The sequence below is a fragment of the Pseudophryne corroboree genome, chromosome 4 (assembly GCF_028390025.1).
Source record: "Pseudophryne corroboree isolate aPseCor3 chromosome 4, aPseCor3.hap2, whole genome shotgun sequence".
Lineage (NCBI taxonomy): Eukaryota > Metazoa > Chordata > Amphibia > Anura > Myobatrachidae > Pseudophryne > Pseudophryne corroboree.
Genome location: NC_086447.1, coordinates 86948863 through 86961856, shown reverse-complemented (window position 1 = coordinate 86961856; position 12994 = coordinate 86948863). Strand labels below are relative to the sequence as shown.

The following is a 12994-nucleotide window of genomic DNA, read 5'->3' as shown; positions in this document are numbered from 1 at the left end:
GCAGCTTTGAGGACACCATGATGTGGCTGCACTGGGTGGATTGGCTGGTGGTCATTATTATTATTAGGATATAACTACTTAAACCACACACCCATTAGGGTTCAATAAAACAAGAGCAATCTTCTGTATTACTGTGCATAGTCATATAGCTACTTTATAGCAGGCAGGAACCCACAGAACCACAGAATGAAGAAAGCTCATCCTAGGAATTCAGTGTAAACGTGCAAATGGGACCTTGCGGCCACCTACCTGCAAGCCACGTTCCCAGATTGCAATAGGTTGTGAGGACTGTTATAACATGATTGCTTGAACGCTCTGTGTAACAAAGGAATATGGTGTTCCTACTATGCTAGGTTATATACAGGGCCGTCTTTTCGTATGGGCTCAATGGGCTCTTGCCCAAGGGCCCCAGGAGTATAAGGGCCCTAGGCTGATAGCTGAGGGTCCCCTCTTTCTAGGGGTACCAGATTTTTGAAAATCGGCCCTGGGGAACTGGAGATATCTGACTTGAAAGCAGTGGTCCCCATCCAAGCCTGTTAATTGCTTTTCCCAGCTTGATATCTCGGGTTCTGTCTGACTTAAAGTATTTCTGAGGGTATAAGCCAAAAGCTGGGACTCTCCCCTTTTGGTGGACACTGACAGCTTGTCTCAGAGATATCAGCCTTCCAGCAGCCGGTCCCCGCTCCAGCTCCACACGTCTCATATGCAGTTTTAGATTTTCGTTGGTGAATTGCTTTGGCGGCTGAACACTGATCCCCAAGTCTCCAGAACCTTCTGAAAGGTGTCCCCAGAACCTTCTGAAAGGTGGGACTCTCTAGTATTTTATTCCATTCAAAGCTAAGAAATATATTTTCAGGAACATGAGATATATGCAGTCAAGCAAGCTGCCTCCCACAGGAAAATGATAAATATTAAGCCCACTCCACTATCCACCCCTCCCCTACGTATTAAACATAACACCCCCTACCACCCAGGATGTCATGTACCAGGGCCCCTTCATTCAGCCCAATGCCCCCTTCTACAGTTTAGCCCCATCTGAGCAGTAAAGAAGTAATTAGCAAAAATTACTGTTCCGGGTCCTACATGCTGAGCGGAAGATAGAACACCCCCTACCGCCCGCGGGACATCAAAGCTGCACTGATAGCTCCTCCCACCCCTACCGCTGAAGGATGGGTAGGGGGGCCCAGTACATTGCTGTGCCCAGGGGCCTACACTGCTGTTAAGACGGCCCTGGTTATATACACCAAAGGCGTGTGGGTCATTAGGCGACCACTATTGGCCGACATACAGTACATTAGGTCGACATGAGTTTTTTTACTTTTTTTGGTGTCGTTTTCTTCATAAAGTGACGGGGAACCCCAATAAGTGCACCGCGTCCCCTCGCTGCGCTCGCTTCACTTGCCATGCTTCGGGCAAGGTCACTATTCCCAATCATAGTCCACATTGATCGTAAAGTATGAAAAAGTTCCAAAAATGTAAAAAAAATTGAAAAAAGCATGTAGACCTTTTCCATGTCGACCTAGTGATCATGTCGACATAATGCATGTCAACTAATAGTGGTCGACCTAATGACTGTTGACCTATGTGTTGTCGTCCTAATGACCGTATCCCCCCCAAAGATCTCAACAGATTTGCATTCATTATGATAGATTTGCATATTTCAGATGTTATTAAAATCTATCTTTTATCTTTGTCAGGAAATCAGACGGATGTGAAATGTTACACACTGACCCCTCCTCGCCCAGCTAACGATATTAATTACACTTGTACTTTTACAAATAAAGCCGGACAGCGGAAAGAGACCTCTATACCTGTGACTGTGATCGGAGGTACGTACAGCTGGTCAGAAGAAAGGGGGCAAGTAAAATGATCCAACTGGGAAAATGCTTTTAATGCAGCAACTTAGGGATGGGACATGGAAAGAAAACATCGGTTACATTATGTTTTTCAACAGTGGTTACAAAACAATGTTTAGACGTAAACATTGGTGCTCTGAGGCCGATGATTACCAATGTTAACTGTGGTTTCTATTTTTTATTAAATAAACTGGCTACCTAAGCATACGTATATCAGGGACATGCAGTGAGCTAAATGGCTCAGGAGGCACTGGCTAACCCCAGAGCCAGAATTCCATGCAATATATGAGCCAAAGGGTACATCTGGGCATTATACACCGGTGCAGCAGTATAAACTCCTGGAAATCTGGTGAGTTTTGATGAGAGATGTGTGGAAAGGATACACAGGTGAGGCACTGCCTCACCTGCCATAGACTTTTTACTCCAGAGTTTGGGCTATAAAAATGATTAGAATAATGGAAAGAAGATATTTCAAACAAATTTATTTTTCATATACTTTATTCAGACAGAATTCTGGTTTAAACATAAGTATGACAGGAAAGGCTCTGCCTCACCTGCCTCACCCCACCGCACGTCATTGACGTATATATATATATATATATATATATATATAATACACACGGCTGGATTAACTTTGGGGCAGGTGAAGCTACAGCTCCAGACTCTCCATTTAATATAGGCCCACAGAATGTCTGGTTTACAGTATGTATGGTGGAATGGGCAAGTATTCCAATCCACATTACCTACCAGTGTGGTCACTCTGGTACCTGACAGATGAGTGTCACTAATCAGTGTGCTGTCAGCAGTGGCGGTTCTTGCCACGGGCAAGCGGTACTTTTGCCCGGGGCGCCGCCTTCCGGAGGGCGCCGGCGCCATCCAGGGGGCGCCGCACCAGGGCAAGATCCGCCACTGTGCCCCCTCCGCAGTGCCCTGCTGTGCCGCCCGCTTTGAAGGGAACCAGACGCGTAGCGTCTAGTTTCCCTTCATTGAGAGGACCTTAGTTGTGCGGTGCGCGATGATGTCATCGCGCACCGCACAGCAAAGGTCCTCTCCATGAAAGGAAACTAGACGCTACGGTCTAGTTTCCCTTCGTGTAGAGGACCTTTGCTGTGCGATGCGCGATGACGTCATCGCGCATCGCACAGCATAGTGGCACAGACACTAGGGGTCATAATTGACCTCTAGTGTCTATGCTGTTCTATGGGAGAGACGTAATAACGTCTCTCCCATAGATCGAAGAGAAGAGAGGAGAGAAGAAGAGCGGAGCCGCTGGCGGAGGTGGTCTGGATCAGGAACGGGGATGGTAAGTATACTTTTTATTTATTTATTTATTTTCTTTCAGCGTCGTGACCACGCCCCCAATTGAAGCCACGCCCCCATATTTTGCCCGGGGCGCCACAAGTCTTAGAACCGGCCCTGGCTGTCAGTGTGATCCACTGCTTCTCCTTCCTCAGTCCCAAGTGTCAAAGTCAGAAAAATATCTCTATTCACACTGCCATATTTGCACCTCATTCAGGTCCGCGCTGCGCATGCGTACGCTCTCCCGTGAGTGCGCATACTCACAGTCGCGGGCACCCGCAGGCGCACGGTATGCGTATTTACGGTAGAGTTTATGTGATCGTAGCGTGCGACTCATTCGTTACATATTTTCACTATATAATGTATTTTGTAGATCATGGTCCCTTTGATAGATTCTGAAAGTTTAGTTAATATAGCATGTTCCTGAACAGAGAGATTCCTCTTTGTATTGTACGAAGGGTCTAACAGGGGTCATACAGTGGTGTTTGGTACCCATCGGAAGAGTATTTAAATAGCAATATTCCGGTGTTGGTTTGGAGCGGATTAATCGCTCGTGCGAATAGTTATGGACATAAGAAGTTTATGTCCATTTACTATTATTTGTTCTTATTTAATCATGCGGCGGGAAACCCAGTATCCCACCCACCTGAACAGTTGAAAGCAGTCACAGCCCACCTGTATGAATCAACCTATGACCTTTTGTTATAATGCGAAGCCGAATTCCTGTGTCCAATGAACAATGAGATTGTAGGGACCATTGAATTGTATTGTGTGTGGGGCATAAATAGGCAGGCCGACCATATCCAGTTCACTCTCTTCAACGGTTCTCATTGCTGATAATCGGGAGCTGGATATCGAGGCGCATGCGATCGTTTCCCCTTGTGCGTAAGTGTTTCTCCGCAATCATATTGATCTACTTGTTATTCTGAGCCAATCTCTCTCAATTTCTCTCTCTCTCTCTCCTTCTCTTTCTCTCTTATTTTCCCTTAAATAGTAATTGTATTGTATTGTATTTCCTGTGTAGTTATCTGGTTAGGTAGTCTATGTTATATTGTAGTGTATGACTTGTATTGTGTTTAATTCTTTTGCAAGTATATCATTCATAATATATATATTAGGCGTTGGACCCTGAGCACGGTATCTGTGTATTTCTTATATTGTTAAGTATTCTCAGAGCGTCGGTGACGCTCAAACAGCTTTAAATGTTATAAGGTTATTCTGTGTTGCATTTACACTCTATCATTACACTAAGATTTTACTGTACAACACACTGTTTATGGTTTAGATATAAAGGTTTAATATTGTGAGCGTCAGCGCCGCTGGTGATCTCCTCGTGGTCCCGAGCGTCCGCTACGCTATAGCGAATCATTACGTTAGTCAACAGCCAATAACGTGCCTGCCTGTGATCTCTTGGCCGTGAGTGAACGTGACGCTTGAGCGTCTCGATCACGGCTAAGCGATTGTTACGCAACTAGCGTACCCTTACGGTACTTCATACGTAGATAGCGTACAGTGTTCTTAGACCTCATAAAGGGTATTATATACGATAAATATTCAGCTTTATCAATTGGCGGCTCGCCCGTCCTTCACATATCTGCACTAGGTAGATACAGCAGACATTATCCACCAGCAAAGGGCGGGAGGTTGTATTCCTCGTAGTGCTGTCGGGATAAGCGTCTGCTTCTCTTAGTAAAGGGTGCTGAAGGAATCCGGGAACCGGAGGTAAGAACAAAACAATAGTGTCTTTTTAAAACTGTTTATTTTTCTGTCTTGCGTACACACGCACGCACACATATATATCTGCATTTCCTTTTCATTTGTGTATTTTCGTATGTCACTCTCCTGTTTGCCAGTTCTATAGTTGAAAAACGTGCTGAAAGAGATTTGTCGCTATTTCATAGTTTAAGAGTAAAGGTAACATAGTTAAAGTATAGACAAACACACAGCTTTGCCTGGGAGATAAGGCGAAGTCAGTGTGGTGTGCGGTAGATGATCAAGGATCATCTACATTGATAAACATATAAATTGTGTTACGGTGGATCTTTATTTTGCGTACACGTGTCTCTAACAAAGACTGAGATTTGTGCATGCAAACCAAAGGCCGACGCACGCAGCGTAAATTACGCAGCGGAGCGTCCGGGTACGCCCACGTAACTCAAAACACAAGTTTTTTTCTCTCCTCTCAACGCGATAAGTAGCGCCACGCGGTAAATAACGCAAGGCGATAAATTGCGCAAATCTATTTTAACATTCGAAATTTAAATTAACAGATCCTTCTCCTAATTGGTAACACATCTGGTCTAAAGAAAAATTTCTGCGCAGAAATAGAAATAGAAACAAAAGTGTATATGCGGTGAGTGAGTGTTTGTTTTTACAATTTTTAAGGTTGAACCACAAGAAAAGTCGAGTACTCGTGAGGTACATGCGTGTAAGTGACGTACATGGTGGCTAGGGAGGCATCCCTGGTTAAAACATAAAATTTGAGCATTAGAGTGTAGCAGACCAGGAGGTCATACTGTAACAGACCAGGAGGTCATAGCAGACCAGCAGGTCCAGGTACAGCAGACAAGGAAGTCCGCTATACAGTCCACAGGCACAACACCAAGAAAGGGTTGGTGCAACACCCATATAGGCCATATAAGCTCTGGCTGAAGGAATTCGCAGCCGTAATTTTCGATTCCGTTGGTCGCTCAGCACATAAGATTAGTTGCTTATGTACTAAACGATTGTACCGCACGTAATTGTGTACATTAGTTAGTACTCTGACCTAGTACCATTAGAGTAAAGGGGTCACAAACGCTATTTGTACATTCTAAACGTGATTTGTGTAATTTTTTTTATTTTAAGGGAGGTTCGCTGCTCACTCAGGAACTATCCAACAACCAATAGTTACTGGAAAGAGTAAGTGTTCTTCGGATCACCCTCACAGGTTCCAGTAAATAGAGGTTCAGGTCGCAGGGGCCCTGGGTCGAGTACGCCAGCACCATATCGGTGTGATCAGGTCGTATTGGTCGGCGTGGGCGAGTGAGTGGGGTACTCGGTAAACCGCCACCGTCAGCCTATCTTGGACATTTGGTTTGCGTAAGGGTTGGCTGAATAAAGCAACACTTTCGAACTATGGGGCCACTTGTTCAGGTAGGGGGCGATCAACCTCGGTTCGGGTTGATTCAGTGAACCGACCAATTGGGTCGGCAAGGTACGTAATGTGTGAGAAATACGGAAGTCACACAGAAGCTTTATGTGATGAATGGGAGAGAATGACAGTACATGACGGGGAGAAATTCCCAAGAGTAGGTAGCTTCAGCTCAGAAGTGTTACAAAATTTAAGGAGGAGGATATGTCTCATTAAATCAGCAAAGAGACGAATCAAACATTACGATTATTTGCAGTTGTGGCAACAGGAAGGTGACATACAGAGAGGATTGGCTCAGGCGGCGGGATCTGGCCCTATCAGAATACTGATCGCCACGGCCCCACCGCCACCATATATATCAGGAGAAAAATTGGTTGCGGAGAATGACGCATTAAGGTGTAACAAACAACAAACACTTAGCAACTGTGTAAATGTTAAAGATAATGTTAACCAATTAACCAATGCAAGTATTAACCCGTGCAAGTTGTACCCTGTTTTGAACTTTCCTCAGGAGTGTGATCAAGAGGACGAATCGGCAACAATTTCAGCGCTCTCTCTAGCAGCCACCATAGCAGAGACCACAGTAGGCACAGCTCAACCCCCGAGATTAGTAACAAAGGCCCCTAGCGGAGGGATAGGTGAGGTCGTATCAACAGGTAAGTACGGCACCATACATTATGCTGAAACTATTTCACCACAGCCTGTAGAATCTACACAGAATGAGGTTGTTAGAGTTAATCCCGTTAGAGTAATAGCAGTGCCAAATGGGAAAACAGACACATCAGGAGCCACTCCCATTAGGAACATTGCTATGTACACCCCATTTTCCCGAATGGAATTAAGGACCATAGTGTCTGAATTCCCTGACCCTAGAAAAGACTTAGTTGCCAGCCAAAAATACATCAGAGGCTTAGGTAACACTGTAGAGCCCAACAATAAAGACTGGCAGATATTGCTGAGAGCATGTTTACCCTCCAATGTCGACGCAACTCAATTTTTAGCTGATAGCGGATTAGATCAGGATGTACCTCTTACAGATGTGTACAACAAAGATAATGTAAAAAGAATAAGCTTACAGTTAAAAGAGTATTTCCCAGCAGTAGCTAAATGGAACAAAATATTCTCCATTAAACAGAAAGAGTCAGAGACAGCTGCAGAGTATTTTCACAGAGCATTATCAGAAATGGCAAAATACACAGGCATAGAGGACATTAAAACAGACACAAACCATCGAGAAGTAGCAGTATCGGTACTGATGGATGGTTTAAAAGAGTCATTGAAGACTAGGGTACAGACCACACAACCATGTTGGCGAGGTCTGTCTGTGGCTACTTTGAGAGAGGCTGCTATTGATCACGATAGAAACATCACCAGACACAGGGAACAACAAGGTGATAAATTAATGGCCGTAAGTATACAGGCCCTGACCACAAGGCAGCCTTTGTTTATATCACCAAACCCTGTGGGTAAGTCAAGTGTGGTTACTTGTTATTCTTGTCATAAACAGGGACACATGGCACGAGATTGTAGAGTAAAGAATTCACGAAACTCACACCAACCCCCTAGACAACGACACGACACACGACATTGGGATCAGGGTCCGCAGAAACGGAGTTACGAGCCACATGCAGGGGAAACAAAAAGATACCCCCCGAACAGAGACTGGCACGCCTCTGGTAGTTCCCAATTAACTCCGTCACAAGTAGTTGCTGCCAGCGGGATTCAGGGAGGTCACCATACCCAATAGGGGTGTGGCCATACCTGTAATCTGCAGCCAGTAAAATTGATTGCAAGCCTTGGAAGTGAACCCGAAATTGCAATCAATGTAGCTGGTAAATCATTAAACTTTCTTGTAGATACGGGGGCGGCCAAATCAGTGATCAATTCGACAGTGGGCATGAGGACCACTGGTAGGACAATTCCAGCCATGGGAGTAACAGGAGTAGTCCAGCATTACCCTGTTAGCAAACCAGCAGAGATTACAATAGGGCCTTTACATACCAAGCATTCCTTTTTGCTGGCTACATCGGCACCGACCAATCTCCTGGGTAGAGACTTACTGTGTAAAATGGGGTGCGTCATTTATTGTACTCCTGAAGGTGTATTCTTGGACATACCTGAGAATCACGCTCAGGAAGTGCGAGACATGTTAGACTCCCCATCAAAATTAATGTCACATACCATTATGACAAATAGGACTCCATCCCAAGTAGAAGAAATGACATCTCAGATACCAGAGTCACTTTGGACTAAAGATGGACAGGACACTGGATTAATGGCAAACGTAGCTCCAGTAGTTGTACAAGTAAAAGAAGGTAGGATAGCTCCAAAAATCCCACAGTACCCTCTGAAGCCAGAGGTGGAGTTAGGAGTTTACCCAGTAATAGAGCGCTTGCTACAACAGGGCATTCTGGTAAGAACGTCCAGCACTGCTAATAGTCCCATCTTCCCTGTCAAAAAGAGTGGGGGGAGGGGTTACAGGCTAGTGCAGGATCTAAGGGGGATTAACAAAATAGTTGAAAGTCAGTTCCCCGTAGTGCCAAATCCAGCTGTCATCCTAATGCAAATCCCTCCCACTGCGAGATTTTTCACTGTTATTGACCTCTGCTCCGCTTTCTTTTCGGTACCTCTGCACCCTGACAGCCAATATTTGTTCGCATTTACATACAGAGGAGTCCAATACACATGGACTCGATTACCCCAAGGATTCATAGATAGTCCAAGTATATTTTCTCAGGCTTTGCATGATTGTTTACAGTCTTTCCAACCAGAGAGTGGATCAGTATTGATACAGTATGTGGATGATTTACTGCTGTGTTCAGATTCACTGGAAGCGTCCCTGAAGGATACGAAACAGCTCCTGTCTCATCTTTCAGACACAGGACACAAGGTTTCCAAAGACAAGTTGCAATTATGCCAGACTAAGGTAAAATATTTGGGACACTGTCTAACACAAGGACTGAGACACCTGACCGCTGATAGAATTCAAGCAATTAGAGATATGACTCTGCCACAAACCCAGCAACAGATCAGAACATTTTTAGGAATGTGTGGGTATTGCTGTAATTGGATCCCAGGGTTTTCCATTTTAGCGTTACCTTTGCAGGAGATGGTCTCCTCAAACAAACCTGATCGGATTTCGCATACAGACGAGTCTGAGACAGCATTTGAGAGACTTAAACAGTGCCTAACGCAGGCACCAGCATTAGGTATGCCAGACTATGGAAAACCCTTTGAACTATACGGAACAGAAAGTGCTGGTTGCGCGGCAGGCGTACGAACCCAAAAGCACGGTGATGCCAGCAGGCCAGTAGCATACTACAGCGCTCAGCTAGATACGGTAGCGCGATCCCTCCCCACATGCTTGCGAAGCGTTGCTGCGATAGCATTGCTAGTAACGAAAAGCGAAGACGTCGTGCTAGGTCACAACCTCACAATTCATACACCACATGCAGTGTCAGCCTTGTTAAATTCTGCCCAAACCAGGCACGTCTCATCAGCGCGGTTTACAAGATGGGAATTGGCACTAATGGCCCCCGTAAACATCACCATAAGGAGATGCAGTGCATTAAATCCTGCAACATATCTCCCGGGTGTGTCTGGACAGACACAAAGGGTGGAAGATGAGAGTGGTGGGGAAGGAGGATTTAATACAAAGGAAGACACTCATGATTGTATGGAATATTTGACCCAAAATTTTACCGCAAGGCCTGACATCAGTGACAACCCACTGGAAGATGTAGAACTTACGTTCTACACGGACGGTAGTTGTCATAGACAGTCAGACTCGGGAGACTTGTGTACTGGATACGCAGTCGTAGATGGCCAAGGCACCATAGAAGCGGAACCGCTAGGCCCACCTCACTCAGCCCAGGTTGCTGAACTGGTCGCCCTAACCAGAGCATGTGAATTGGCTAAGGGAAAATCAGCCAATATCTACACCGACTCTAGATACGCATTCGGGGTAGTCCATGATTTCGGAGCCCTATGGCGCCTCAGAAATTTCATGACGGCAGCTGGTACACCGATAGCGCATGCAGCTCATATAAAAAGGCTTCTAACAGCGATACAGGAACCCGACAGAGTGGCTGTTATCAAGTGTAAAGCACACACATATAGCCAGGACCCCGTATCACTTGGTAACAGCCGAGCAGACGAAGCTGTTAAGTTAGCAGCTGCTACCCCCAGACAGACAGACACCGCACAATTGATGGTATTTAATACCATCAACACACAGAAGTTGTGTGAAATGCAAAATTTGTGTTCCACACAGGAAAAGGCAGTCTGGAAGGCAAAGGGATATGGCCAGGAGTCCTCAGGACTCTGGACGGATGGACATGGTAAACCAGTGGCCCCCAGAGCATACCTTCCATGTCTGGCTGAAGCAGCTCACGGGCTGACTCATCTAGGCAAGGAAGGGATGTGCAAGTTGGTAAGAGCATATTGGTGCGCCCCAGGATTCTCCTCTCATGCGAGTAAAAGAGCAATGTCATGCCTTACCTGTTTGAGAAAGAATATTGGAAAGGCAATACCTACAGAACCATCCCATATCCCACCTGCAGGCGGCCCTTTCCAGGTAATACAGATTGACTTCATTCAATTACCCCCTTGTCGGAATTTGAAATATGTACTTGTTTGTATAGATGTTTTCTCAAATTGGGTCGAAGCATTTCCTGCGGCTACAAATACCGCTATGTTTACTGCTAAGAAAATTGTGCAGGAATTTGTATGTAGATATGGTATCCCTAGAATAATCGAAAGTGATAGGGGTACTCATTTTACAGGTGATGTCTTTCAAGGAATGTGTAAGTTGATGGGAATTGATAGCAAGCTGCACACTCCGTACCGTCCACAGGCGAGTGCGAAGGTGGAAAGAGTGAACAGCACTATTAAAAATAAACTGAGTAAAGTTATGGCAGAGACAGGATTGACATGGCCAGAAGCTTTACCCATTGTATTGTACAGTATCAGAACCACTCCCAGGTCCCCTCTTAATCTGTCTCCCTTTGAAATCCTGTTTGGACGACAACCGCATGTCATGATTAACCCTCAGGATGATTTGAAGTGTAACAATGAAGTGACTGTAAAATACTTGATTAACATGAGTAAACAGTTAAGGAATCAAAATGATAATCTGAAGTTGGTGATTCCTGATTTACCAGATAGTAATTGTCATGACATTGAACCTGGGGATTATGTAATGATACGGAATTTTCTACGCTCAGGTTGCCTTATTGACAGATGGGAAGGACCATACCAGGTCTTATTGACTAGCACTACAGCATTTAAAGTTGCTGAGAGAGAGACTTGGGTTCATTCGTCCCACTGTAAGAAGGTTGCTGATCCAGAGAAGTCCCGTGATAAGGAACAGACGGTAGAGGTTGTATCACTAGAGTGTCTGTTCCAGGAGGATTGAGGCGGCACCTGAACGTTGAAAATCACAAGACCAAAAGCAGTTGTCGATCCCCTGTTCCCTTTTATTGTTTTTCTCCAACTTCCCATCCCATCTCCCTCAATTATTTTTTCCCCCTTCTCATTCTTCTTCGTTTCCTCCTGTAAGATGGACTTGCCCCAAGAGACTGTGATCCGGATTTTCCTGTTGACCATGATGTTGACCAGAGCAGTCTGTTCCGGCGAGAGTACCATGGAGGTCGAGAGAGGTTCTGGAATGGGTTCTGATGATAAAGATGGAGGCGTAGTTTTCCAAGAACAACTTAACCAACAAGTAAAGGCGAGTATCAGAAAACGATCCGATAGCATTGACCATAGAAGGAATTGTGAAGGATTGTTAGCTGAAGAAAACTGTATCTGTAGGCTCTGTAACAATGTCATTGAGGATGGGTGCATTAAGAAATGCCAATCCAGTTTTAATATCCATATGGACCGGCATCCATTGAGTGACTATCACTCCTTAGTGGGTAGTGTGTTAAACAAAACAGATTGTTGGGTATGCTCTCAAGTACCTCAGGGTCATAGCAAATCAGGGCTAGTACCATTTCCTTTAACGATAGGGGAGGTACTTGAGTTAAGTGGTGGGAGACCGGTGGACAGAAGGTTTAATATCTCCAGTCCTCCTAGTTTGAAGCTCCACCAATACCACGTGGATAGGTCCCTATTATGTTTCAACATCTCCAATCCCCGAAAGCCGGGAAATTGGGAAGTGTCGTGGAGTAACCAAACCATGACCTTTTCGCATAGAGCAGATAGAATGCCTACAGATACAGAGCTTGTACGCCACATAGCCAGTAGAGGAAAATCTTTCCGGTATAGGTATACCTTAGGAAATAGGATTACGAGAGTTGGAGAGGTATCACCAGGATACTGTGCACATATCGTACAACCTGATACGTGTACTAAGCAGATGGAAGAATTAGGGTTAGGAGATTTCACATGGAAGGTGTGTAATATGGTTATGTCCTACTCCGTCCCATATGTTCTCCCCGATGATGCATATTTCATATGCGGGAGAAAGGCGTACAAGTGGCTTGCCCCAAACTCTGAAGGATTGTGTTATATTGGAAAAGTACTGCCTGAAGTAATGACTGTATCACATGACAAAATGAAAGACATACACCGTGGTGCCCAAGCTCCTTATACTCACACCCATTACGAGCACGTTGTTAAAAGGCAACTGACAGAAAGGTTAGAGCATCCGGCCTCTGATCTGATCCATGAATCCACCGGGATTCAGGTTCTACTCGCGTTA

The 12994-nt window shown here is 45.1% G+C and overlaps 1 protein-coding gene across 1 annotated transcript in view; it reads left to right on the top strand.

Moving 5' to 3' along the window:
* LOC134910843 (adhesion G-protein coupled receptor F1-like) overlaps positions 1 to 12994 on the top strand; it is a 169462-nt gene that overhangs the window by 114825 nt on the left and 41643 nt on the right. The window contains exon 12 of the mRNA XM_063919227.1: positions 1698 to 1829. Coding sequence (XP_063775297.1) covers positions 1698 to 1829 — 132 coding nt within the window. The remainder of the gene's footprint in view (positions 1 to 1697; positions 1830 to 12994) is intronic.